Here is a 27,333-nt window from a genome sequence, read left to right as displayed (position 1 = left end):
CAAATTGGGCTCTTCCCTTTTTTATATGATCTAAGTGAATAATAATATATTAAGGATACCGGAAAGTAATGTCGCTTTCTTAAATGAAATTTACACGACTTCATTTCTAACAAGTTTTTATTTCTAATCTACAATATATTCACCTTCGTTATCGACAACCTTTTGCGATCTGGTATAAATCGTCTTTCGTATATGTAATGAACTACCAAATGACAATAAAATATCGACATGCGTAGAAACGACATAACTTTCCGATCCTCCTTATATATGAAATAATAGATTCTTTAAAAAAAGAGACACAATTAGATTTAAATTGAGAATAGAATATAGGAGTACAGATAAAAAACTTTTAAAAAAGCAATTTTTCATTAACATTGCCACGATAGCTATTAGCCAAACCTAATCTGAAAATGTTGCAAGTTTTAAAATTAAGATGGAAGAATTTTCGTAAGACCTAGGCAATTTAGATTTACTGCAAAATATCTAATAAATTCTCTTACTGATTAAACAACCAAATCCAAGCCTCTCAGATGTTTTAATTAGTAAACATTATACGGGATGATTGGTTATAGATGTAAAAATTTGCTGTCAATTAGTGTATGGTACACTCTATTTGAAAATCAATAATTTTATATATAATAGCGTAATGATAATGTAGTTAAAGAAAATTAAAATACAGATTACAATATTAAAATTAATTATTTTTTTATCTGTATTTGCAGACTACTGCCAGAGGTTATTGTCCTGTCGTATTCCAATAGTAAAAAAAAGTAAATAATGAATAAACCTGTTTTTAAGAAAACGGTTAAAAACTATTAACTAGAACTTATGATTATTTATTTTTTAGTTTATTTATTTTCCTTTCTATTTCTTTATTCTTTCTAAGGCAAATACGATCCAAATTATTTGATATTTTTATAAATTTTTGTATTATACATGTAATATATATTATACCGTAATATGTATGTATGTTTGTATATATGTAAGTTATGTACACGTTAACTACCCATTATCTATACTTCTACCTTTTACATACTATAGTTGTTTGTAAGAGATTACCTTGTGTGAAAGACCGACCATTGTACTCTTTTGTTTATTATTATGAAACTATTTAATTGTATCCTAGAGTATACAAGAAAGAATATTAAATAAATAAATATATTTCAAAGTTAAGAATAATTTTAAGAATATAAAGCTCAACGAATCCGCTGGCTTGGTCACTTGGAGCGAATGGGATCGGATCAGAGCGTGAAGGTAGCGTACCTGGAAAAACCGAGGGGTCGAAGACCAGTGGGTAGACCCAGGTATCGCTGGATCGATCGCGTTGAGGCAGACTTGCGCGAATTGAATGTCAACCAATGGCAGACGATGGCGCAAGATAGAGGAAAGTGGAAGTTCGGAGGCCAAGACCCACTTTGAGTCACTGAGCCAGCGGAGTAGTGGTAGTATTTAGTGTAGTAAGTTATCGATCACTTAAAAGGTTTTACATCTTTTATCATCTAACCTTGGGTCCCAGCTGTGGGTGATTTATAAGAGATATATATCACCATAATTTATCAACAATATTGCAATATTCAACATATAAATAGGTTTAATTGTACTTTATAAAATACTCCACTAATAAAATCGATTCGAGCGAAAATCGATTTTGCGCGAGATTGCGTTCAAGATCGCGGATAGCGAAACAAATAAGTTGAATGATAATAGAAATGATTTCGTAAAACAAAATCTAGTTTTATATTGCACGACTTGATTAACAATGCACCTATTGTCAGGTACACGTGGGTAGGATTAGCATTACGCCCACACTCAACACGATTCGGTCAAGGTGACTAAATTGGCTAACTAATGATTCCATGAAACTTAAAACAATAAAAGTTCCTGTATTCTTGTAGATATATTCAAATTAGAAATATCTTTGTTTAGGTAGGCATTTACATGCACTTTTAAATCATCGCAGTAGTAAATACCACAGGCACGGAGTCCTGATCTGTTGAGTCGGCTAGAAACTATGTTCAGTTTAATATCTACATTATAATATTGTTACTTCCTGTGGATTCTGACTCGTAATAAAACGCCACTGGTTCACAAGGAGTCCTATATTCACAAATCAGATGGTCACCCTACTTTAATACATAGTATACTTTCGTTCAGTCCAAACTTAACTTCCGAACTCAAGAAATCACTGTCCAAATAACTTACCAAATAATCACTTTATATCACTGATCGTAGATTTTAATCTTATATCTCGAAAAACAACACTTAACTGTATGACATGGGGAGTACACCTATTTATACAACGGAGGAGGTTCTAGTAAGTTCGAGATAGTACTCGGTTAGAATGTCAGAGAACCGTACACAAAAATCTACAAATAACTTCAAGGTCACGAGTGTTTACGGCATTTCTTGATCCTAGGGTTTCGTGTTTATTGTTTAGAGGGTTCTGTAACTCGTGCTTTGTAACAATATCGATTACATAAATAAGTCAACCAAGTTCTATACATTTATATGTATCAGGGGGACCGAAAAGTAATGTCGCTTTCTTAAGTTAAATTCACACAATTACATTTTTAACAAGTTTTTATTTCTCATCAACAATATCAACAACATTTTGCCATCCAGTACACAAATGTTCAATGTCGGAGCGGTAACAAACCAATCGGTTTTTATGTAAAATATGTCGACAGAAACGGCATTACTTTCCGTTCCCCCTAATACTTCATTTATTCATAAATATTTTCTTAATTTTCGATTTAAAACTAAGAAAATGCTGGTCTAATATATCTCACAACTTTTATATTTAAAAAAAAAATACATTTTTTAAAGATTACGATTTAATTCTTATACTCCGATAGCCTCCCTAAATCCAAGGCGATAAAAAATAATTGTGATATAATTTGTTAAAATTCTAGTGATAGTCCTTAAAGCATGGTTGCACAGACTTATTAAGACTAGGGGCCACTCGGGCAAATCATGAACTGATGGTTTTATTCCGGAATAGAATTCAATATTTTTCGAATGTACGAGAGTATTATTTTTGCTGTCGGCGGGCCACCAGTATTAGACCGGCATCCATGCCTTAGAGCATATTAACTAAACAAGACTTGAATTAATATCCCAATTAGCGGAATTTGTAAATGCCAGTAAAGTCAAATTAAGTAAACCAAATCAAAAATATATTCATCCAGCTTAGCAAATTACCACTAGGGTTCTTCTTCTTCTGTTCAGGCGACAGACGCCCACTGCAAGGCATAGGTCTCCCCCCTCCCCTCAAGAACGCCACGATGATCCTGCGCTACATGCATCCAGGTCCACCTAGTGAAGGGCATATCTACGCCGCGTCTACCAACTTGTGGTCAACACTCGAAAACCTTTCCAAACTTATCTTTAACCCTAGTGTTTAGCGATCTTAATTTACTATAACTTTTTAAGTCAATTCTAATAAATTTCCTTTTTAATTTTTTCTAGGAGACGCGCAACCTTCGACCTCGAGCATACACCCCAGCAGCTTTCTCCAACGCATTGCCGAGCGGATTCAGACCAACACCATCTCTCGCCGAGCTGGCCGGCTACCAGCAGAGACCACAGGAACAGGAGTACGTCGTCGTCTCCAACAGACCACAGTACGAGGAGCAGAGAGCTCCACCCAGAGCCCCACACAGGAAGGTGAGTTTAGCTGCAATAGTTACCTAGTCGTTTCGTTTTCGAGTACTACAAGACATGGGTACTTCCCTAAAGATATCTATGGGGGAATATACCACAATCGAGATCGTAGTGTGGTATTATGGTTCGCGATGGACGCTGCTGTCAATTCTTTAGTCATTTATTTGTGAGCAGTTACAATCCTATATAATTAATGCACAAAGTGTGCAAACGATTGCAAATCTCAATCTTCTACTGCTTCATTAATAATAGTTACATGACCCTTATTAACTTTTGTCATATGTTACAAAAGGCTCCTAGATATCAAAGTATATGATCAGGAGGAAGCCATGGCCGGATCTTAAAAAGACTAAAAATCGGTACACTATCGTCCTATCATAATTTCTACACTTGGTCTATACTAAGCGATCTAATAGCAGAGAGAAAAATAAATACGGTTAAGTTTTTACTAGAAAAAAAAATCATATTCGGTCAATTAAAATATACAAGGCTGTAATGACCTTGTATCGCATCTTTAGTGGGTTTATTTTCGGGTATAAAGAACCCAGTATCATAGGAGAACGTAAAAAATCTTTGCGAACGCAGCTAGCTTGTTAAATGCAAATTTAATTATTGAAATAAATATAATTTATAATTATCTATAGTTGCGATAGATCTGCAAAAAACTATATCATATGAATCAAGATCGAAATGATAAACAGATTAAAAATAAATCGAATAGTGTCGAATAAAAAAAAAATGAAATTGATATCGGTTCCAATCGATTCGTTCAACTTTCACTGAAACGGTCGGTAGTCGGAACAGATTATAAAGTGTAATTTTTTTTACACATTGCCTACAAGTTGTAAACAATTGTGACACGGATTATTTCACACGAAACAAATAAAAATTGCACGCGATTCTGATATTTGCATTTACAAATCGATTACACGTATAAAATAGAATCGATTCCATTGTAATATTGCGATACAATGTCATGTTCTTGTTACGTATTTAAATTTCTTTTCTATTAAAAAAAAACAAATATTCTCCATTATCTCATACAATGTAAGCTTCCTGGTTTCTTACAATAAAAATTAAATCTCCAGACATTCCAGTTATGTGTAACTAATAAATTTTCACTAAAATCTTAGACCGTACATACATACATTACCCGGCGACAAATATTGCACATCGACCTTTGGAAAGAGACAATCGGTTAAATTCGGCTTCGTAGAGCACTATCTCTGTCCCACACTACCTATGTGACGTTTTGTCAGTCTTTATATTTCGTGCGACAAAGATAACGCTCTACGAAGCCGAAATTAGCCAACTGTCTCTTTCTAAAGGTCGATGTGCAATATTTATCGCCGGGTACTGTATACAGTTTCATATTGCAGACAATGTTAGGCTACCCTTCAAGGATAGAAACAGAAAGATAGAAACACAATTTTTGTGATATATAATTATTTATACATGCAGACATAGTGGTTTTAAAGAAAATAAAACGTCGGTAAAACAGTACTACGTATATGAACCTCAATGACTAGCGCCATCTAGTAGGTTTTTAGAGAAAGTATGATAATACAGTTGTATGTATTAACCACATACATTCCTGACTGATATATGACGAAAGTATGATTGGAATAGACCACAATATCGTGCGAGCTCATATCGATTGCTATAGATCTCATCAAGAAATAGCTGCAATCATAAACCTCAACCAATTATATATATATATACATATGTCAAGAATGTTTTTATGTACGAATATATCATATTTAATTTTTTTTTCTCGGGTAGTCGTTTCAACTCATAGAAGCCCATTGCAAGACATGCCTCCTTCAAATATATCTATAGGAGACACAGAAGAACTATACTAGCGTAATAGGAGATACATTATAAACATGAATAATAAAATATTTATAAAAAAAACATAATTTGTAATAATTTTAATTAATTTTTGGTAGCAACAAGAACAACGTCCAGTAAAGTACCAACAGCAGCAAGTTCAAGAAGTAGAAGAGGAAGAAGAAGAAGAGAAGGAGGAGCCCGATCGGCTCTCGGAACTGCTGCAACAGTCCAAGTTCAACTGTGTCGGCAAACAAACAGGATACTATGCGGACGAGGAGCTCAACTGCGAGGTGTTCCACTACTGCCAGGAGAACGTGAAGCATTCCTGGATCTGTCCGGATGGTTTCACTTTCCACCAGGTAAGGATCAACTCTGTACAATTCTTGTGAGAAATGTGAAAATATATTATCATCATCTCAAAGGATAGAACCCGCACTGGAAGACGCAAGCTACCGTAATGTAATGTTAATAAAAAAAGTAAATTGTGACATAAATAAAATTGTAAGAAAACCTAGAATGTAGTGGTTGAGGATGGATGTATGGCTAATGATGAATGAAAGAGAAAGACTGGGAAAATTGTAGAACTAAAGAAACAGTACGAAATATAATATGATACATGAAAGTGGAGAATGATAATAATAAAAAATTATACGAATAAATCATTAGAAATAAATAGTCCCTGTTCAAACAAGATAGGGGACCATAAAAAAGCTACCCCTGAAAGGTACCCTGACGGTATTTCGCTGCCCAAATTTAAAAGCCCAATTACAAGCTTTAATCGTCGTAATAGGTGAAGCCATTTTTATTACATACACTGTAAATAATTAATGTATTATACTATATTTAATCTGTTTAAAAATCTGAACTAATAAGGCAGTTTTTATACCACAACAATATATCTAATAATTTGTCAAAATTTTTATGGCGTTCACATGTATGGTTTTTGTATCTATTGAGTACAGATAGACACATATTTATTTATACTTAATTATTAATTTATTTATTTACACTTTATTGTAGATCATATATCATCATATTGTAGATAATAACTAACAAAAAATAGAAACACTTTTTATAGAGGTACAAGAGGCGGTCTTATCATTCAAGTAAATTTGAACCAGACAACCTTTGGATGAAGATGAGAGACACGAAGGAGACGGCAGATATACATATATATATATATCTACACACACATATATATATATATATATATATATATTTGCGAATAGCAACAAATTACAATTGCTATAATTTTTTTACGTTTCATATTTGAAAAGTCATCTCGGTTAGTTGCTAAAATCGAATTTCAAGGCATTCGATACTTAAAAAAAAAAACAAAAAATCATTTGTCTATGCATCAAAAAGTCAAACCTATCAAGCACCTTTGGATTGGAAACGCGCTTCTATTATAATAAAGTAACCTGAGAAATGCTAAGTGTCGTCTGATTTAATATCAAATCAACCTGAACACATGTTTTATCAATTTCACGTTTCAAGGTTCACTTGATCTGCATGCCTGCGACCCAAGAGAACATTTGCCAGAGGTCTTCGAAATACCACTTCGTGAACGACTACCTCTACCGGCCCATCAATCAGGAGGAGGTCGACCGTAAACCTAATGTTTCACTCAAATACTCCGACCGTTTCTACCCTGCTGAGGTTTACAGGGACGACAGATACGAACAGGAGGAAGAAGAAGAGGTCAGTAACAACTAATATATATAAGATTAAATTATCAATTGATTTCTCTTTCAAATTTAATTTAAAAAATACAAAATACTTTATTAAAATGTTCTAATAGTTCCAACAGTCATTATACTGCTAGAAGCTATTAACCTGTTGCATTCCAATCATCACCGTCGAGTGCCACCCTCTTCATCACCTAGATTTCCAAAACTAAACATCTTGCATCCAACGTTCGTCCATCTTGTAGACGAACTTCCTGTTCTGCATAATACACTATGTACAAAATTAATACTATGTATTAAGATACATACCACTATAATACATTGTTTTAAATCAACAATGAACTGGAAGAAAAATATACCAAAGAGCTCGCATGTTTATCCACTGCAAATTCGAAACTAAAAGACATTACGAAAACAAAATGGCCGCAAATGATATGTATATCCTAAAAAGTAAATCTAAAAGTCACCTTTTATATTGTTTATAATACAGCAGGGGGTTAATTCTGTTCTCAGATCAAAAAGTTGATACCCTGACAGTTTTATTATAAAAGTTTTTTTTTATACTGTAGGACAGTGTTATCCAACCTTTTTGTGCCATGTTCCACCATAGCTTTTTTAATATTCTTACGCCCCGCTATATAATATACATAATTGTTCTATTAATGCGAAAGGGTTAAACTCTTGTCGATTCTATTTTCAAATTGTCCACCTTAATAATCAAATTGCCCAACTGTAAGGCGTGGGTGAAACGATGGGAAACACTGCTGTAGAATATTTTATTACAAAACATTGTGCGATTTTTGTATTAGTAGTATTAAAATCCATCTAAATTTGTTCCGGAATTTTCTCAGTTACTCTTAATAGTGGAACATTATTTGATTTCACTTTCTATCTAACTGGGCTTTCAAAATACTTGTATTGACATATTTAAGTGATATATGTGATCCAAAATAGATATAATGAATAAATATATCAACAGGAGGAACAGACACAACGCACCGTGGCCCCGCAACAACAGCGACCTGCGCCAAGACCCCAGCAGCAAGTGTTCCGCTCTGCTGAAGAAGTCAACATCCCGTTGACTCAAAGACGTCCACAGCGTCCTTACGAATTTGACTTTTAACGCATCAAAAGTTAATTCGCTTAGTCATTGGAGTCAAAAAACAATGTAAATTGTAATATCGATTATCGATTGGGAATTTTCCCAATCGATTGTCTAATCGATTAATTTTGAATCGATAAAGAAATATCGATTACACGTCTAATGTCATTAACGCAATGTAGTTTCGCGCCATTTTTAATAACCCCTTGACACTATTTTAACTCATAAAAACTTCTGACTACACGAAATCAAATATGAAAACATGAGCATTATTTATTAAAATTATTCCAAGATGGCGGCGATCACTTAATTCTTCAGGTGCTATTGTCAAAGATAATACAATATTTACAGACCATTTGAAACAGATAATAAATTAGAAAACAAAACACATATTTATATTAACTTGTACAATAAAATATTCGTTGTTAAGTTACAAATTAGTTTTAAGCTAGTCTTTCATGTAGGATAAGATAAATAAAACGAGTTGTACTTTATATTGCGTTTTATTTAAATATTTTTCAGCTTTTTTGGTATTTAAAGTGGACTGGACTGGATAAATCATATCAGAGAATAATATTGGCGACCTATAGGTCCATCTTTGTTAAATTTGCACGGCTGTTTCCGATGTTTACATCTTGGACGGCATTCCCTTCCTTTGCAAAGACAGCTGTTCTTCTCATAATCGACTTTCATTTCTCCATCTTTTGTCGGTATTTTCACATATGTCTCTATTCTCGGCGCATATGACTTATCTAACACATTCACTTGTTGGTCTGTTGTTGGGGTTTTCTTATCGTGTTCTTGTTGACTGGTTTCATGTTTTAGTTCCATCTCTTTATGGTCTAAATCTGTATGTTCCGGTTTGACGACCCCTTTTGTTTCATCTAGTAGGTGTACATCCTTACCTTCTCCTTCGTGTGCCTTTTGAGGAAGTTTGGTATACGTGTCTGTGTGTGGTACTGTACCTGCCTTTTCTTTCTTTGGTTTTGGCTCGTAAGGATAATTTATTTCTTCTATTATATCTTAAAACATACACTTGTCTTTATTACTTTACTGTATTAATAATACTATTAAAGTCTATCACAACTAAAAATACGGCATCAACCCAATATTAAATATATAAATAAATAAAATTAACAGCATATATTAAATTAAAAAATTACCTTGAGGATCTGGTTCATTGCAGAGGCAAGGATTGATTTTTATTCTTATCACTTGTCCATCGGGGCTATAACAAAAATAATAATATTTCATTGTAATTTAAATAAATCTTTTTTAATCATTTATGAATAAAAACCCTATAATAAAATCAGAAAATAATGATTGTAATGCTAACATTTTTATAGATAAAATAAACTGATGTGATTTTTTTTTCGGTATGGATGTACATTATTGTAAAAAAATATTGGCTTCAGGAAGCCGAAAACACTTGGCTCGGGAACTATCGCTCGCAATATTACCGAATTAGGCAGCCGTCGAGCTTTTAGGTCGCTAAGGAGGCACTCAATGTAATACCAGAGGCCTCCGAGAAGGCACATCGGCTAGGACTGTTATGTCAGACACTCGTTATGGGGCATTTAGCATTCCCACTCAAGGGATTCCGAGGAGGACAAACCTTGACTTGGTTGGTTGCTATTGCTTTTAAGTTAAAAGATACCATTATAAGGGAGTCCAATTTGATTGTAGTTTCTTTCAAATTGCGCTCTCTTTTTTTTCTCTTTCTCTATTCTGTATTCTTCTCATACTTTTGTCATATTCTGTAATTCATCGACATCATGTCAGCCGAAGCACTCCCACTACAAGTCATAAACCACCCCCGTTCCGTAGTTAAATAAAATGATTACCTTTCGTCCAATGACGGTGGATACCCGGTTTTGTACTCTTCGCCCTCTGTAACACACTCTTCACAGGTTAGTAACGCCGTTGGTGCATTTTCTAAAATATTACATCGATTAACATCGGAAGGTTCACGACCAGATCCAATAAAAATATCCCTAGATTATAAAGAGTGTTTGGTTATAGATGTAAAAGATTTAAAGCGTAAAAATACAGTTCATTTGTAAGCAAAAAGCTGTACAGCTTTAACACCTATTTCCTATCAACCTGTATAATGTGATCACTCTAGATTTTTTTTTTTCAGAATTCGACCAATAACTTTTGACAGTAGTCTTCAGAGACAGATACAAAATATTCTTAATTTATGTCTTAAAGTCTCTTACGGTTGTATTAAACTAATACAACATACTACACAAGAAAATGTAAAGGAATTGCGTGTATACTGTGACAGGTGTTAAGCAATAAACAAAAACTTTGACCTTTTGCGTAGGCTGAGGCAAACAGAAGATCGGTTTGGCGTCGTAGTTAGGCAGATAAGTTAGCTCCCCGCAATGCCATCGACTGAGCAACCGTTTTTTGAATATCGAACGTTATTAACGAATTTATAACGGCTTCAACAATTTTCTTACCTTGATTTTCGTGAACCGGTATGTGCACATGTTTCTGTTCTTCGTGAATAGGCACATTTTTTTCTTCTCCGTTAGTGTGTACCACTTTTTCTTCTCCGTGGGCATGTACTTTTTCTTCTTCGTGGGCATGTACTTTATCTTCTTCGTGGGCATGTACTTTATCTTCTTCGTGGGCATGTACTTTTTCTTCTTCATGAGCATGTACTTTTTCTTCTTCGTGGGCATGTACTTTTTCTTCTTCGTGGGCATGTACTTTTTCTCCTTCGTGGGCATGTACTTTTTCTTCTTCGTGAGCATGTACTTTTTCTTCTTCGTGAGCAGGTACTTTTGCTTCTTCGTGAGCAGGTACTGTTTCTTCTCCGTGAGCATGTACTGTTTCTTCTCCGTGAGCATGTACTTTTTCTTCTTCGTGAGCAGGTACTTTTTCCTCTCCGTGTGCATGTACTTTTTCTTCTTCTTGAGCATGTACAACTTTTTCCTCTTCGCTAGTATGTACAACTTTTTCTTCCTCCTTGCTACACACATCTTTTCCTTCCTCGTTAACACACACATCATTTACTCCCTCGTTAGCACACACAAGTTTTGATTCCACTTTATTGATTTCTTTTTCTTCTTCCTTTTTATCGACGTTAAGTAAATAAAGCTGAGGCTGAAATATAAAATATTAGTCAATGTTTTGTACTGGTATATGGTGTAAAAGGAAGAGTAAATATCTGTTGGTAGGTAAGCATATTACATGAATGCAGTGCAGCATATTTATGTGGAGCTAGCTGCGCAATACATATGTCCGTCACTCGATAAAAGCGCACTCACACTAAAACTGTAATACTTACTTAAGCACTACTGTTTGGCATATACAAATACTGATGATACAGAATAAGTAAGCCGTCAAGCATCTTCCTTTATCAAGTATAAACTGCTAATACAGGTAATACGGCCTGTAAAAAAAATAATAAAACCTCCTTCGACTAACTCCGTAAACACAACTGCTCTGACAAGGGCATCATCATTCATCATCAGCATTTTAGCAGTGAGACGGCAACAACCAGTTGCATAGATTATATCTACAAAACTAGGAGCATTCATATTTATATATACCTTTCTCTGTCGCACACACCTTCCCTCGCTCTTACACAAACGAATCGCGTGATTAGTAGTTAAGAAGCGATTGTGATTGGTTAAATAAATAAATCTAGTTCTAGCATTGGTTAAAGAAGGATGTACAGGATCACAGTCTGTTTTCAGCACTCGAGTTTTGCTTTTAACTTCAAGAGACAGTCTCCTAAAAACCTCCCTAGTAGATGTCTTATTATAAATCTCTCATTCGCTTGCATCCAATGACATCTGATGACTTTAATAAGGTGATCCATTCACATTATGGCTTGATTTCTTACAAGCAAACGACTCAGGATTGCAATTTTTACTCATTTCATTTATTTTCCTTGTTATATTACTATTGGGTACCAGGTTGTTATCAAGGAAGACCCTTTCTTCCATCACACGTATCTGGTGCAAATCCTTACTTAAAATGATTAGCAGTAATATCATATGTAGTAATATATAATATTTTCGCCAAAGGTATATATTACCGTAGAAGATATTTTGCCGGATCTAATGTCCTCCTTGACTTTCATGAAATGCCTCATTTTTTTCTCGAGTCTATTGTCCTTTATGTACTTCTCTATAAGCTTCTTCCTCTCTGCGTGGTAACTGAAAGAAGAAAAAGTTGTCATAATCGGTGTTAGTTGCTGAAAAATAAAAATGCCAAAAAAGAAACAGTCTTCTATTTATTTAGCTAAATAGCTGACGTGAACAGCTTTTGCGTCATGGCATATTCATACAGCTGTTCAAGCAGGCATGATTCCTTTCAAATTTCTAATGAAATAAATAAAAGTAAGAGAAAAAAAGTTAAAAAGTTGTTAATTAAAGATATTAATTAAAGAAAAAAATTTAAAAAAGGTGTAAAAAACCAAATGGTACCAGGAATAGGAATGAGAGAGAAAAGGTGATATGTAAAAGCAGATTAGAAAGGAATGAATGAAAGAAAATGTGAAGAATGCAAGGAAAGAGAAAAAGATATCGTAGAGAAAGATTAAAAATATATATACAAAATTCGAAAAAATATTTTAACCCCAAACTGTAACGTCACTGCCTTAAACAAAGTAGGGCGAACGAAATGCCCGAGGCCCTTAAAAATGAGTGTCATTAAAAAAAATGTAGTTTTATACTAAATGGCACGGGCAGGACACAAGTCACATATCATTACGAATATTTAATCTAAAAATCCCAATGTCAACTTTCTCTCGAAATTTCGCTTTTACGTCTGTGGGTCAGATCATTACAATCATTAATAAAAGTTATCTTAAGATTAAGCTTACGTTAGTTGGTAACAAAGAATTGCATATCTAAAGTGGCAGTGGGCAAGGCACCTAGCTCATGCAACCGATGGCCATTGGAGCCAAAAGATTCGTCGAGTGGCGAACACAAGCCAGTAGACGCGGGCATAGGTAGACACCCCCTTGAGGGAACCGACGCTATTGTAAAAGTTGCAAGAAGTCACTGGATGCTTGTAGCGCCGGATTGGTCATGGTCACAACCCTCAAATGAAGGGAAACAACCCAAGGAGGACAACATTGAAAGAAATATTGATAAAAACAAGTTTAAAGCTAGCTTTAACATCAAACTCACCCGCCTTCCTTAACTGGATGAAGGAATGCCCTGCAGTTTGAGGCGCAGAACTCCGCTCCACGCTCTTCCACTGCAGGTAGACCAAAGAGCATTAGTTAAGTATAGTTTCCAGTACAACACAAGCCAAAAAAATCGGTATAAGACTTGTCAAAATAAATATAGAAAAAAATGAGAAATTAAAAAACATATTGTTAAAGAATGTAAATAAAAATTAAGCAAAACAGAACATAATGTAAACCTGTAAGTGCTCTGAGAAGTCGGTGAAGGTAGGTGATGAATGAAAGGATTAGAAAAAATATAAATTAATGAAAGAATTTGGACAATAAAATATGAAAAAATAAATGACATTGAGAAGAAAAAACAGATGACAACACATGATATGATTAAAAGAAATGTTTTTAAAAATAGTTCCCGTGCACCTAAGACAGTGCAATTAGGAGAAAATCCCAGTGCAAAAAGGAGAAAAAAGTATTCTCAGCGAAGCAATATGAGCTGTTATTGAATGTAGCTTTAACACTAGAAGCTACACAATTCTTTACCAGCGGACTTCAACCGACAGCACGTTATGTACGAAGTCTTATTTGCTTGACTCGCTGCAATGATACAAAAACCCGACTATTTCACGTGGAATTTTCGGGAAATATCTTAGCTATATGTCTCAATTTGATTCTAGTTTAGATCGAGCTAATTTTCCGGGCCTGCTTATAACGTTCTTTAGTTATCAGCTGTATGACTTTGATTTCCAAAAGGACCGATTAGAAGCCGCCAGCTTTTAACAACCTTAACATGTTTGTCTGTCCACACTGTGATCACTAGATGATTATCACCACCATCATCAGCCCAAAGCCTCTTCTGATGATCGCCACGATGACCGGTCTTGCGTTGTCCGCAAACATAGTTTCTTACATTTTTTCTCCAATTGCTTGGTGATTTCAATATCGGCCTTCACCGCCGCCGCCAGCCGCGGCACCAGATTCGTTGTTGGAATCTTCTCCGGTAGACCTCTGCGGCTGCATGGCTCTGAATATAAAATTAAATGTCTTCAATTTATTATCATTAAAGAATCATTGTTCCAGTCTCAATTTCCGGAATTAACGCGATCGTAAATGTTAATTATCACAAATTAAATTGAATTTCGGAAACTTCAAGTTAATATGTCAATTGGCGTATGGGCGACCACTTCTAAAAAAAAAATTATTCATTAGAGCAATTCCTTCACTAATTGTATTAGGTAAGGCAAATAAATGTAAAAACAAAAATAGATAAAAGAAAATGTAAATTTTGGATCCCACAGAGAAGACGATGAAAGTGAGATGGAAAGAAAGGTAAGATAAGAAAAGAAATGCATGACATTGTAAAGTGAAAAAAGGAAAAATGAATTTAAGATATTAAGAAAGATGAGAGAGGGGTATGACAATAATATTCAATGAAATATTATAGATTGTATAAATAGTTCCTGCTTCATCATGGTAAGGGAGAAAGAGAGGACAGCAAAAACATGTTTTTCATGCATACAATCTCTCTCTCTCTCTCTCTCTCTCTCTCTCTCTATATTATTACTAATACTTCTTCTTTATTTATAAAACTCCATGGTTGTTGCACTTATATGTAAATACTAAGTGTAAGCCCGGATGCCGAACCCGTTGCTGTTTTTAATTGAATTTGTATATACACCAATACCTCACTTTGCGTCGTGGTTACGTTCCAAAAAAAACACGACGCACATTGAAACGCCGCAAAGAAATTAAGATTTTCTATAGCAAGCCATGTAAAGATCGAAGATAGGTTCCAGGGTTACGAAAATACTACTTTTTTAAAAGAAAATTGAACAAAGTAAACATTTAAAAAACAAAAATAATATAACTCTGTCAATAAATAAATTGGAATAATATTTACCTTTTTTGTAACTAGAAACAACACGTAAAAATTTATATAAATTTATTATTCTCTTTTAATAAAAAGTACAATATACTACATTACAACAATCTACTTAAATGAAACTGAACTCTTAAAATTAGCAAAACAAAGTGAAAATAAAACTGTATTCAAATTGCGTTCATTTTTAGTTAGAAAGGAAATCCCCGAGTTTTGATGGTATGGCGCAATTAGAAACAAAAGTGTTACCATCTTTTAGAAAAAAAAGGAAATTAAAAAAAATTAATGACTCGAACCCAAAACAATGCAATCTCGAAAATCTAACGACGCACAGTGAAAATTGGTACTAATTAAGCAGCGACGCAACTTCGAAAAAAACGCAAAACGACGCAAAGCGAGGTATTGGTGTATTTATAATTAACTCTAATCATGCGATAGTTTTGTATACATCTTACTTTGAGGCAAATTGCCCGCCTTCAACAGATGCGACTGACAGATGCAGGGTTCAACGGGGCAGTAACATTTTTTAAGGTACGGAGCCGCATGCCATTCCAGGTCTAAATCTGGTTCGCCTAGAAACACCTAAAACGTAAAAACATATATTTTTGAATAAAAATGTTACAATAATAATTTTCAAACCGTCTTTGCTTGTATTTTGAAGATCTGCGATTTTTAAACGACATGCCAGTCTGTTGGATTTTAAGCGGTTACCAATATTACTTTATCATCGAACCTCCCTGGAGTAACGCAAGAAGAATTGACTCTGTGTTTGGCACTAATCGGTGTAACATAACTCCTGAAGATGCCCCGTGGAGGGGTGAAACACGTGTTGAGTGATTTGACGGTGGCGGTTGTGTAATTCTCATTGTTTGCCGCACGCGCATTTATCAGCGGGCTGGCGGGCGGTGCACTTTCTTGCAAGACAACCACTGCATGTGCGGAAGTTGCTAAATATTGGTCCTTTTCTTACTAACGCAAGAAGGTCATAAGAGAGACCATAAGGAATAAATAAATAGTAATTAAAAAACCTTAAAAAGAGATAAAATCTGTGATGTAATGTTGATAGGAAAGAAAAAGAATGAAAGAGTTTGTGATGTATAAAAAAAGAATGAATAAATGACACTGAGATGGTGAATGCAAATAATGAAGCCCGTGGAAAAAATATTAAAGGTAAGGGCCTGATGATATGTTTACTATAAAACGTGTTTAAAGGGGCCTATACCCAGCGACTTTCGACCATCTTAAAAACTTAGCCTATATGATGTGATGTGTACAAAAGTGGTTTCTGTCACCACTGGATATACCTACACAAAGAGTGAACGGCAAATAATCGTTACTATTAAAATTATCTTAACCCTTAGTAGCCTGATTTACGAAAGTGATTTTTTTTTAATATTACAGTAACACCCCGTTTTACGCGAGGGATACGTTCCAAAAGAAATCGCGTTAACTGAAATTCGCGTATAACGGGATTTATGATTAAACATAGTCCAAAATTATTACAAAAAAATACAAATCATTTTTATCAATCACTTTAATTCTAGGAACACTTTATGCAATACATACTCTTATTTTTACGGAAAAATACATCTATTGTCTTTTGGGTAACGTTTTGTTTACGTTCTTGTAAAATACGTTCATAACACCCAACACTGTTGGGGATTGGGATCCCGCGTCCATAGAGAAGTTGATGACTACATTATATTTATACCCATTCTTTCGCGTAATTCGAGACATTTTTTTTTTATAGTGAAACCGCGTATAACGGGGTCGCGTAAAGCGGGGTATTACTGTACTGTGTTTGCTTGAGGGTCTAGATGAAGGGAAAAATAGATTTTTTTTTAATTTCGTCAGAAAGAATATTATACAACAGTAAAATACGTACAGCCAACCTATAAAAAACTAATAGTAATGTGAACATTCGGTTTAAAAGATTGGTATCAAAATTGAAACTCTAGGCTATTAAGGGTTTAGTAAGTTTCTATACTAAGCGACTTTTTTAAAAAAAAATAGTGTCATTGTTAAATTGTATGACATACTAATCCATAACCAATATAGCCTTTAAGTAAATTTTGTTAACTTACTTATATTCTATAGACTCAATAAATTCTGAAATATTTTTTTATATACAGATGTAATGGAATAGGCGTTTGTCTTCCATCTCACCTGATGGAAAGTGTAGATGAAGACGAAGGTGGTACACGCCCATCCAAAAGAAACCTGTTCACTCTACTCTTAAAGGCTCCAGAGTTTAACTCATCAGGAAAAACAGACCCAGGTAGGTCGTTCCAAATCTTGGCGATTCTCACCAAAAACGAGCTGTCAAACCGTTTAGTTCGACTTTTGGGTATGTCAACAACGTATGGATGAAACTTTTGCCTGCGCCTAGTAGTTCTATAAAGGAATGGAGATGGCTCAATTAGTTCGAAAAGTGCCTTCGAGCAGTCTCCAAAGTGTATCCTATAGGAAACTAATAAGCTGGCAACTCGATGACGATACTCAAGGGTGTGTAGTTTTTATTTATTTATTATTATTATTTATAAATAAAATAAATAAATTTTCACCTCTTTCGCATTCAAATAGCTCTCTTTGATCTTACGCCGTCTCGCCTGTGACATTAATTTTTGCATCGCGTCCGCATGTTTGTTCTCTTTTGTATCTTGCATCGACACGTCGTCATGTTCTTCCTCCATATTGTATTTAAAAACTGGTATTTACTCGAATATGAAACTAGTAAATTAAATTGCTACATTAATAAATAATTACACATTTATAATTGTTTTAAATTATTTGTTTTATTCACCTGTTAGTTTTGTCTGTAAAATATTGGAGATGGAATTTTGTTTTCAATTACATTAATATCTATTGATTTGTTTTGTTTTATGATTTGGGGTCGTCCTGTGGTGTTTTAGCTGTTTTGAAATTATTTGCGATGACTCAATGTCATGTTTATTTTAACATAAATGACATACAGATTTACAAAGGAGTATATTTATGAAGTTATTTATATTTGAAAGTAACACCTATAAATAATAAAATACATACTAATGGTGTTGAACTAAAAACCAAGATCGCGGCTTCTCTTATATTAAGTTAAAAAATTTTAATAAAATTTTTACTCGCTCGCGCATTAAAACGATTTCGTCTATAGTTGACTGGTTTATCCAGGTATACATGTAGGTGGATCATATCAAAGGAACTTGCGAAGTATGGCTCCCGTTTCTCAGGATATCTCGTTCTTTCCTACCACGGCAGAGGCTATTTATACTGTGGGATTCTTCCTAGGGCCAGTAAGCCTTGAGATAATAACAGCACTATGGCCGAAGTAGAAATGTGTATTTTATTTGAGCTTCGCCCATATTTATACCGCTGTATATAAGAATTTGTTTCTGTGGAATTTCCCTTTTTGATGCGCCGCTGACAGTGGCTCCTACAATGCAATTAATAATCTTTCACTGAATATTATTATTTTCATGCTTCTCTCTCATCCTTTCTAATATCTGCTATTCATTACTCTTTTTTCTCTTCATGGTATCTTTCATTCCTTTTCTTATCTTTCACATTCACATTTTCTTTTATTTTTATGGGTTTATGCAAAGTACATATTTCAGATTTTATATTACATTTTATTTTTAGTGGACTTATAAAATTATCACAGTACATCTCAGTTTTCTTTCTTTTTTGTTATATTTAAATTATTTCAATGATACCATTTATTTGTTTGCTCGTATTATAGCTCCTTAACCCTCGCACAGAAAGGTCTAGAAAGCTCTGACGACTTTTCTTTATTGCTCACTAGTAACACAATGGAATCTTCTCGATTCTTTCTTGCAACTGAAACTGGTAATCCGCTCTTACCGCTGAATACGAGTATAAAAAATGCTGAATATAGCTACTAAGGTCGCGTTTAAATAAAAATAAAAATAATTTCATTTATATTTATTAACTATCAAGCATATTTTCAATACGAATACAATAAATTAAAAACATCACGATGTTATTTTGATGTAACTAATCGATTTTCCTAGAATATTAATCGATTCTAATCGAAATCGAGATATTTTTTTTTCCAACCAATAATTATGAAGATGACATGTACCGCTACTAGCAATTTGGAAGGCATTTATGCTTCATAATCATTAATAATTATATTTTTCTTGAAGAAATCTGAAAATAATTTACGACTATTACAAAAATTTAAGCGTAGTTAATTAAAAGTGCAAGTTTTATGGCAACATTAAAAATAACATGTACTTATAAGTTTTATGTAGATTTTTAAATATATAATATTATGGTATATTTATTTATGTAATTATAATAAGTAACAGACATTAATATATTTATTTAATGTTTTTTCATTTTAGTGATTATTTTCTTTCTCAACTTGATTTTACTTTTTTTTTTGGTATTTTATGATATTTTCTTGTTTCACTTACCGTCATCAATTTATCTCTGCACTGCCCAAATGGTTAAATAGTAGAAATTGATTTTGGCCATAAATCGTTTATCATTCATCATAAGTGTTAGATAAATAAATAAAAGTGTAAATAATAAATAATATTATTTACACTTTTATTTACTATTTGTAATCGAAAACCACATGAGTTCTCATGAAACAAATTATTAGATTTTCTTTATATTAATTAAATGAAAGTTTGGCAACATAAAAAATTATAATGCTGGTAACACGGAAAAACGTCTTAGTTAATTTTTCGGTTCGGTACTTATATGTGCTAAAGTTCTAACCACTTTTGCGTAATTAACTATATGTATAGTACCCATGTCATGTAATTTTTATGACCATATATATATATATATATATATATATATATATATATCTTTCTATCGGTTACATACAATACCCTGCGATAAGACAATCGGCTAATTTCAGGTTCGTAGAGCACTATCTCTGTCACACACTACATATGTGACGTTTTGTCAGTCTTATTTCGGGCGACATATAACGCTCTACAAATTAGCGGACTGTCTCTTTCCAAAGGTCGATGTGCAATATTTATCGCCGGGTACTGTAACACATTGCAAAGGCTAACAATGCTATGATATAAATTAGTCAACTGTGGTTGTTTAGTACAAATATACTTGTAAGAAACCAGAGGTTATTAAAAAAAAGTTGATTAATTTCAATTAAAAATTATGAAATAAAATGATTCTTCACAAAATGAACATATGAGCATATTGAGGCAATGGGAAAACATAATTCAGGCTTTGTAAACGGTACCATTGGTAATCTATGGTGAAGAACTGTGTCCAGTTGTGAACATCCTTTGATACACAGAATGATGAATTTAATCAAGATTTTATATTTTGTTGATTTAGTTTAATTTTTAATGAAGAAATTACATGATAAACCGATGTAACATTTTAAAATATACTTACAAATTTATAACAATTTAGACTAATTCCTCTTTAACTATGTCAATTACTTCTGCGTTCTTTCCCGTATCTTCTGTTCTCTTTTCACCTCTCTCTCCTCCATTTAATTTCACGCGACCCGTTATTTCTATTTCATTAATCATGTGCACTTGGACTTTAGCTTTTTTGTCCTGGGATAAAAAATATTTATATTTTTATTTAGGTTAGATTCTCATTTCATAAAATGGTGCAATTTAACCCAAAGGTTCAAAGGGACTCGACGAAGCATTGATATAATTTTATTTTAATATTCTTTATTGTACACGTTAAGATACATTTAATAGGTTTTACAATAATATACAAAAAAATACAACGGGCGGTCTTATCATACAAGGCAATCTCTTACAGGCAACCATAGTATGGAAAAGGTAAAAGTACTAATAATGGGTAGTTTACGTGTACAAAAAATACATATTTACAAACAAACGAACATAGACATTCATAAACATACATAGACATATATAAATCAAACATGAGTGAAATTTTATATCAACATAGCTGACGTCACACTTTTTAAAATGTAACATGATTTTCCCACGACATATATAACATTTTCACAAAAGCGCTATGAGCTTACGTGGTGTTTTAAATCAATCTAATATATAAAATTCTCGTGTCACGGTGTTCGAACTTGAACTCCTCTGAAACGACTTGACCGATTTTTACCAAATTTTATATACGTCTTCAGTAGGTCTGAGAATCGGCTACTATCTATTTTCCATACCCCTAAGTGGTAAGGGTGGTCCACCCCTAATTTTTATTTTTTAGATAAATTTTTTGGTTTTTATTTTATTATGATACAGCATACAAAAATACATACAACCCTTAATTTTCACCCTTCTACTATCAACCCTTAATTTTTTTTTTGCAAAACAACGTTTGCGGGATCTGCTAGTATTAGTATAAAGCCTTCGCTATTAGTAGGTTGTGTACTAGCTTTGGGGTCCTTATAAAAGAGATACCTCAATTCAATTACCTTCGTTTTCGGTTCCTCCGGCTCGCGTATCTCAAAGTCATCGGCGTGTTCCTCTTCGAACTTGATCTGCCTCTGTATTCTATTTTTCTTAAGTACTTCACTGTGCTTTTCTATTATCATTGATAATTTCGCCCTAAGAATAATTACGTTACAATTAATTTAAATAAAAATCACACTGTGATTATGTAAAAACGAAACCAAAAAGGCCCGCAGACCACATAGACATCCGTTAGGTTAATTTTTAAAAGTAAAATCCGATAAATTTTCTCCCGAATAGTTAAGATAGTATCAACATAAAATGTCAACTATTAGGACGTTAATAATTCAATTTATATATGTATATTACAATGTACATATCAAAATAACAATATTAGTTTCTTCGACCCAAGTAAACTTTTGAGTTTGACACCCCTGAATTACAGTAACAATGCTAAACTGTTGCCACATTTAACCCTTGCCTTACAGCAGTCCTTTCTGCCTAATTAACGCTCCTGAACCGAGCATGTGCGCCGCAAAGTGCGCACATTGTATGGCGATAAGCTGATGTTCGAATCTTCTCATTTGTGTTACATATTTAAACATTTTACTGGTAAATTAATTAAAAATAGAAGTTAGAGTAATTCTTAGTAATTAATTTGGCTGTAATAAATCTTATAACACGGATCCACACATAATCCCAGCTTACAAGGTGGATGCCGTCTAACTGCGGCGCTGGTACACACGGGTCGTCTAGTGGACGCCGGCTAACTCCGGCGCTAGTAACGAAAGGGTTAAAGTTATACACAGTCCCCAATAGCTAACGGGGAATCCCGATCGACGACACATTTTGAGCAAAGACAACAATCATCAATTGATAGACCCAACAGAACTCCGCATTGACAAACATCACCACAATGTGACAATCACGTTACAATACTATGGGAATCCTTTATTATATTATCATCGCTGGTGTATAACTTGCCATATATATGTCAATAAAAGCATTTCGTATGAAACAAGCCGGACATAGAACGTCTTAAACAGGACATGGGCCTCTACCAACATTTCCAATGAGACTGATTGGAAAAGGCCTATATTCAGAGCCTTTCGAGGACCTTGCCGAAGGTCTCGACTCTACAACCTCAAGGCACCTGCAGCCATCTGTTTAGCATGCAATGTTCGCCATACTCACCACATCGATGAATCATACGATCGCATCTTGAGTCTCATCCGTGTAATGCACGCACGAGTACGTGTGTCGTAAATATCACGACACACGAACTATGGCTTATAATATTAGAAAAAAAAAACAAAAACTTACTCCATAGGTTCAGATAGAGGTTCTCCATACTTGAAAGAGAGACATCGCGCTCCGCAGAATTCAGCGCACTTGAGGTCCACTGGGAAAAAAAATATTAATTACAGCCCTAATTATTTCTTAACATTATTAAGTCGTTAAACGCCTAATGCAAGGTACAGGTCTTATTTAAAGATCTCTGTAAGGAGATATATCGATCGCCACGCATGGCAGGCGGGTGTGCGTTCTCAGTTTGGTATTATGAGTAGAGGGCGCTGCTGTTCATCCTCGAGAAAAATGTTTGTAACAATTGGCAATCCTATATAATTAATACACAAAGTGTGAGTTATATAAGACTGTATATCAGAAATCTAACCCGTGGCTAACTATCGCAAATCTCAGTCCATACCGCTGAGCTACCACCGCTCAAAGTTGTCTGTTATTATGTACTTTAGACTATATAAGGAGTTCAATTTAAAAGAAACGAGAATAAAAATTAGTATCATTGTGATGGCATCCTTCAATTTAAAAGTGACATACAGGATAGATGATGCGACATTTTTTTAGAGTGTTTTCTTGTTAAGTTCATATAGAGAGGAAAGTAGTGCAGATAAAATAAATGTACCTAGCCACCTTAGAGTAAAAAGATGATGGAAGAAAGGTGAGGAAAGAAAGAAGGTATAAAAGAGCAAAACGTAAGATATTGTCAAGGACGAAAGTAAAGAATGGAAGATAGAAAAATTTATTGAATAATAAAGTCCCTGATCCTAATAAGTTAGGGGTACGAGAGGCCCCCAATAGCGGGGGCCAAAAAAAAAGGTAATGCAGATGCAACGTAATACCTGTAAAATCGTCGAGGGAAAGCAACGACAGTGAAATAAAGTGTGAAAGGAACAAAGAATAAAAAGAAATGAAAGAATATATGAGGAATAAAAGAAGAAAGAATTATTGAAATCAAGATGGGAGAAAAATGAGGATATAAATAGGAGATTATTGTTATTATACCACTGTGTACACAAGACAGGGGGAGTACGAGATGCCGTCAAAACGGAGGCCATTTAAAAGGAATATTTTAAGAGGAACCTATGACCTTCATGTCAGCCGATAGACGCCTAGATGACCTGACCTGAACTGTACGCATCAAGCGACTTCCCTTTTCGTCAACTATGTCTTCGATCCACCTCGTAGTAGATTCGAGAACTTTTCAGTCCCAACCGCTATCAGTACACGCTTTGTATCTTACTCATTGCCACTGCAAGCAATTCTTCGAGCTATATTAGTGATTTTGATTCTACGGAACTTTCTAAATCGATCTACCACCTTTTACGCTGTATAGTCAATATAGCTGGAATATAGCTGGCTACAATAGGCGATAACGTAGTCACATTACCAAAATGCTAAACGTTACTTACTGGTTTCGTCTTCTAAAGTTATCTTGTACGCGTCAACCGCTTCGCTCAATGCCGATTCAAGACTGCCGATAAGCGTGCCGGCTGGCAATTTGTTTTGTTTTGTCGCTGTAAAATTTAATACAATGCTTTGGAATTTTAAACGCTAAAGATCTCTCTGTTAAATTATAAAAGTTCTGAAACTACGCAAGGACTGTATCTCTATTACTTGTCTGTTTGGGCAACTAGATATTTACAATTTATTTTTGTAATTGTTCGTAATTTTTATTTATCTTGTACAGAATCTAGCATACTTTTATACGTTTACAATAATTACAAAAAAAAAATAAAAAAATTGGGTAAGTCCATAGTGTATTTACAAAATTTCGACTGCAAAAAGACTAATTCATTTGTAATAAACAAAATCAGATTATTTAATAATATTCCTGCAAAACATTATTGGACTACCATTTGTAAAATTCAAACCGCATATTACAATTGAATTTACAGAAAACATATAAGAGAATATTTTTTTAATTTTAATTTCAATAATTTAAAAAAAATAGAAAAAAAGAGGACAATTGATAGAAAAGATATTATTCAATACACGAATATTTAAATGACAATAATCCTACGCAATGATGTCGCGTGATTATTTTGATTTCATTTAGGATACATCTTATAAAGTGTATATGTTAAAATCTGTATTGTTAAACTATTAAAAGATGTGTTATTGTAGTGTTTATTCATCCTTCATTTCCAAAAATATAACACTTTGCGAAGCAAAATTGATCAAAATATAATTTGGCGATCTATAAGAGTTCTGTTAAAAGTTCCAATGTTGAATAAATGAATTTTATCTTTATATATATCAGATTTTTCATAATATGTTTTTTAATATAGATTAGGCCAGGATTGAGAAGCTGTCCTGATCGCTTTAGCGGACTTAAACGTTCACGAAATACCTTCGAATGGTTAGTAAATTTTACTTTGTATGTCACACAAAAAGTATTTATCATTTCCACTCCAAAACTCCTCAGAGTACCGGAACTTGGACCAGTCCGGTCAAATTTTATGAATTACCTACGAGAGAAGAAATGGAAGAAGAAAACCAGCAAACCAGCAAACCTTCTATTTACGGTGGAATAAAACCGGCGTTTTAGCTGCATCCGACATTCTTATATGAAAAATATATAAATTAAAAGCACGCACCATAAGGTACAGGCGCGCAGGGAGCTAGCCTGCATCCTGTGCAAATGCAATTGTCCTCTTTGCACAAACATTTCTTTATCAATGTCAATTGGTCTGGCCAGTACAATAAGCGAGCTTCAGTTTTGGGATTCACCTGAAATTAATTAATATTTTAGTGGCAACCCTAATCTATTATTAAGTAGGAATCCTAATCCAATCACGCTGTTAATTTACTTCTAATGTATTACAATAGTTTGATCCGATACGCAGTCCAACACCAGCACCCAGAGAGCAATGGAGACAGCTATGCTCGTAGATCAAATCAGAAATAAGGAAATCCACAGAAATACAAGTCACCAACGTTGTTCAAATAAATTCTCGTCTGAAGTTGCAGGAGGCACGGCACATTTCTCGTGTAGCCGACGGCAGTTGATGCCGAAAGGTTCTCAAGTGGCTACCAGAAGCCGGTAGACGCGACGTGGGTAGATCCATGAGACCATGTTGGTAGCTGGATGCTGGCAGTGCAACACCGGTCATCGTGATGATCTTCGGAGGAGACTATGATGATGACGATTCTAATAACACAATCTCATTTCCTTTTTTCCATCCCCCACCCAAGAAAAGTACAACTATTGCAAGTTTAGTGCGAGTTTTTTGCCAGTGACGGACTGTTTTGCGTGATTATCATTGCCTACTCGTTTTCTTAAAAAAAAATTATATTTATGGGTGCTGAAAATATATTACTAATATCCGTTTAGTTTAGTATTTTTTTAAATATAATCAGCAAACAAAATATAATAAACGGCTTTTTTGCTATATTGTCATAATTATTTTATAGATGAAAATTCCAAAGCATCATAAGGGACCGTTCATGAATATACAAGATATTTTAATGCCAATTTTAGGTGTCTCAAAATATTTAGGAAGTCTTTGGACATACGTTCAATAATGAAATTGTTTTTTTTTTATGATATTCAATAATTTATTTAATTTTCGATATTATTAAGTAAACAAAAATTATTAAAACATTCTGTGATTGCACGACATTTTCTAGCTTTTATAATATAATATTTCTAGAGGGACGCAGAAAATGTAAAGTGATGCTACAACAAGGGGTGATGGGGTGAAGAAAAAGGAAATTTCACGTAACGTATTTTATGAACGACCCCTAGATGATTTAAATATATTATTGTCGAAGCAGTTAGCGGGTATTTCGATACATTTGCAGATATAACAAACGTGTCCGAAAAATGGCATGAAACAAAATTTAAGCTTTTCTGTAAAAAAATATTATCATTGCTATATATATATACAGAATTAAAAAAAGAGTTAAAATTTTATTAATAATTAGGTAATTCTAGTGAACTAACCGGTTCTGAATATGATCTTCCTCGAAAACGTTTTTTACGAATAAGTTTCTTCAGGTCAAGATTAATAGTCCTGTCGGGTCTTAAAGGTGTGCCAATTAATTTAGCGTACTGATGTAGAAAATATTCTCTATCGTCCCTGATAACAATTACTCTCGTCCTTTCACGAGGTATTTTGCAAGGTCGCACGTTGTACACGAACGTTGTGTTGTTAGAATTATTTGTAAACTTACATTTTGTCAATTGCTCTAAAGGAATTATTGTTTTGTTGTTATCTTGAGAACCAGAGGCTTCTATATTGTACACAAATGTATTATTGTTAGATTTATTTTTAAAAAAATGTTTCGCAAACCGATCAAAGATGTTCGAAGATTTCTTTTTCATATTT

At 33.9% G+C, this 27,333-nt stretch overlaps 2 protein-coding genes across 2 annotated transcripts in view; one reads left to right on the top strand and one right to left on the bottom strand.

Annotated features, from left to right (window-relative positions):
• LOC137922348 (uncharacterized) overlaps positions 1–8,366 on the top strand; it is a 32,200-nt gene extending 23,834 nt beyond the window's left edge. The window contains exons 3-6 of the mRNA XM_068765332.1: positions 3,469–3,666; positions 5,613–5,855; positions 6,994–7,197; positions 8,164–8,366. Of these exons, the coding sequence (XP_068621433.1) occupies positions 3,469–3,666; positions 5,613–5,855; positions 6,994–7,197; positions 8,164–8,307 (789 nt within the window). The 3' untranslated portion in view covers positions 8,308–8,366. The remainder of the gene's footprint in view (positions 1–3,468; positions 3,667–5,612; positions 5,856–6,993; positions 7,198–8,163) is intronic.
• Positions 8,367–8,844: 478 nt separating this feature from the next.
• LOC137921990 (golgin subfamily A member 6-like protein 24) lies at positions 8,845–18,007 on the bottom strand. The gene is made up of 9 exons (XM_068764800.1): positions 17,879–18,007; positions 15,770–15,896; positions 14,346–14,459; positions 13,440–13,509; positions 12,341–12,461; positions 10,752–11,400; positions 10,131–10,176; positions 9,450–9,514; positions 8,845–9,308 (listed from the first exon to the last, which is right to left on the bottom strand). The coding sequence occupies exons 1-9, from the start codon at positions 18,005–18,007 to the stop codon at positions 8,845–8,847; spliced, it is 1,785 nt and encodes a 594-aa protein (XP_068620901.1).
• Between the last annotated feature and the right edge of the window lie 9,326 nt (positions 18,008–27,333).

Source organism: Battus philenor, unplaced genomic scaffold (genome assembly GCF_028537555.1).
Source record: "Battus philenor isolate CCGP_79_NKW_IND1 unplaced genomic scaffold, ilBatPhil1.0.hap1 SCAF_2, whole genome shotgun sequence".
NCBI lineage: Eukaryota > Metazoa > Arthropoda > Insecta > Lepidoptera > Papilionidae > Battus > Battus philenor.
This window is presented reverse-complemented; position numbering and strand designations above follow the sequence as displayed.

Excerpts from the sequence above, each read along its gene's own strand:
- LOC137921990 (XM_068764800.1), bottom strand. The coding sequence starts at position 18,007 with ATGGAGGAAGAACATGACGACGTGTCGATGCAAGATACAAAAGAGAAC. Across the intron at positions 15,897-17,878 it reads GCTATTTGAATGCGAAAGAG|GTGTTTCTAGGCGAACCAGA; the intron begins GTGAAAATTTAT and ends TTTACGTTTTAG. Across the intron at positions 11,401-12,340 it reads CCGGCAAAATATCTTCTACG|CCTCAGCTTTATTTACTTAA; the intron begins GTAATATATACC and ends TTTATATTTCAG.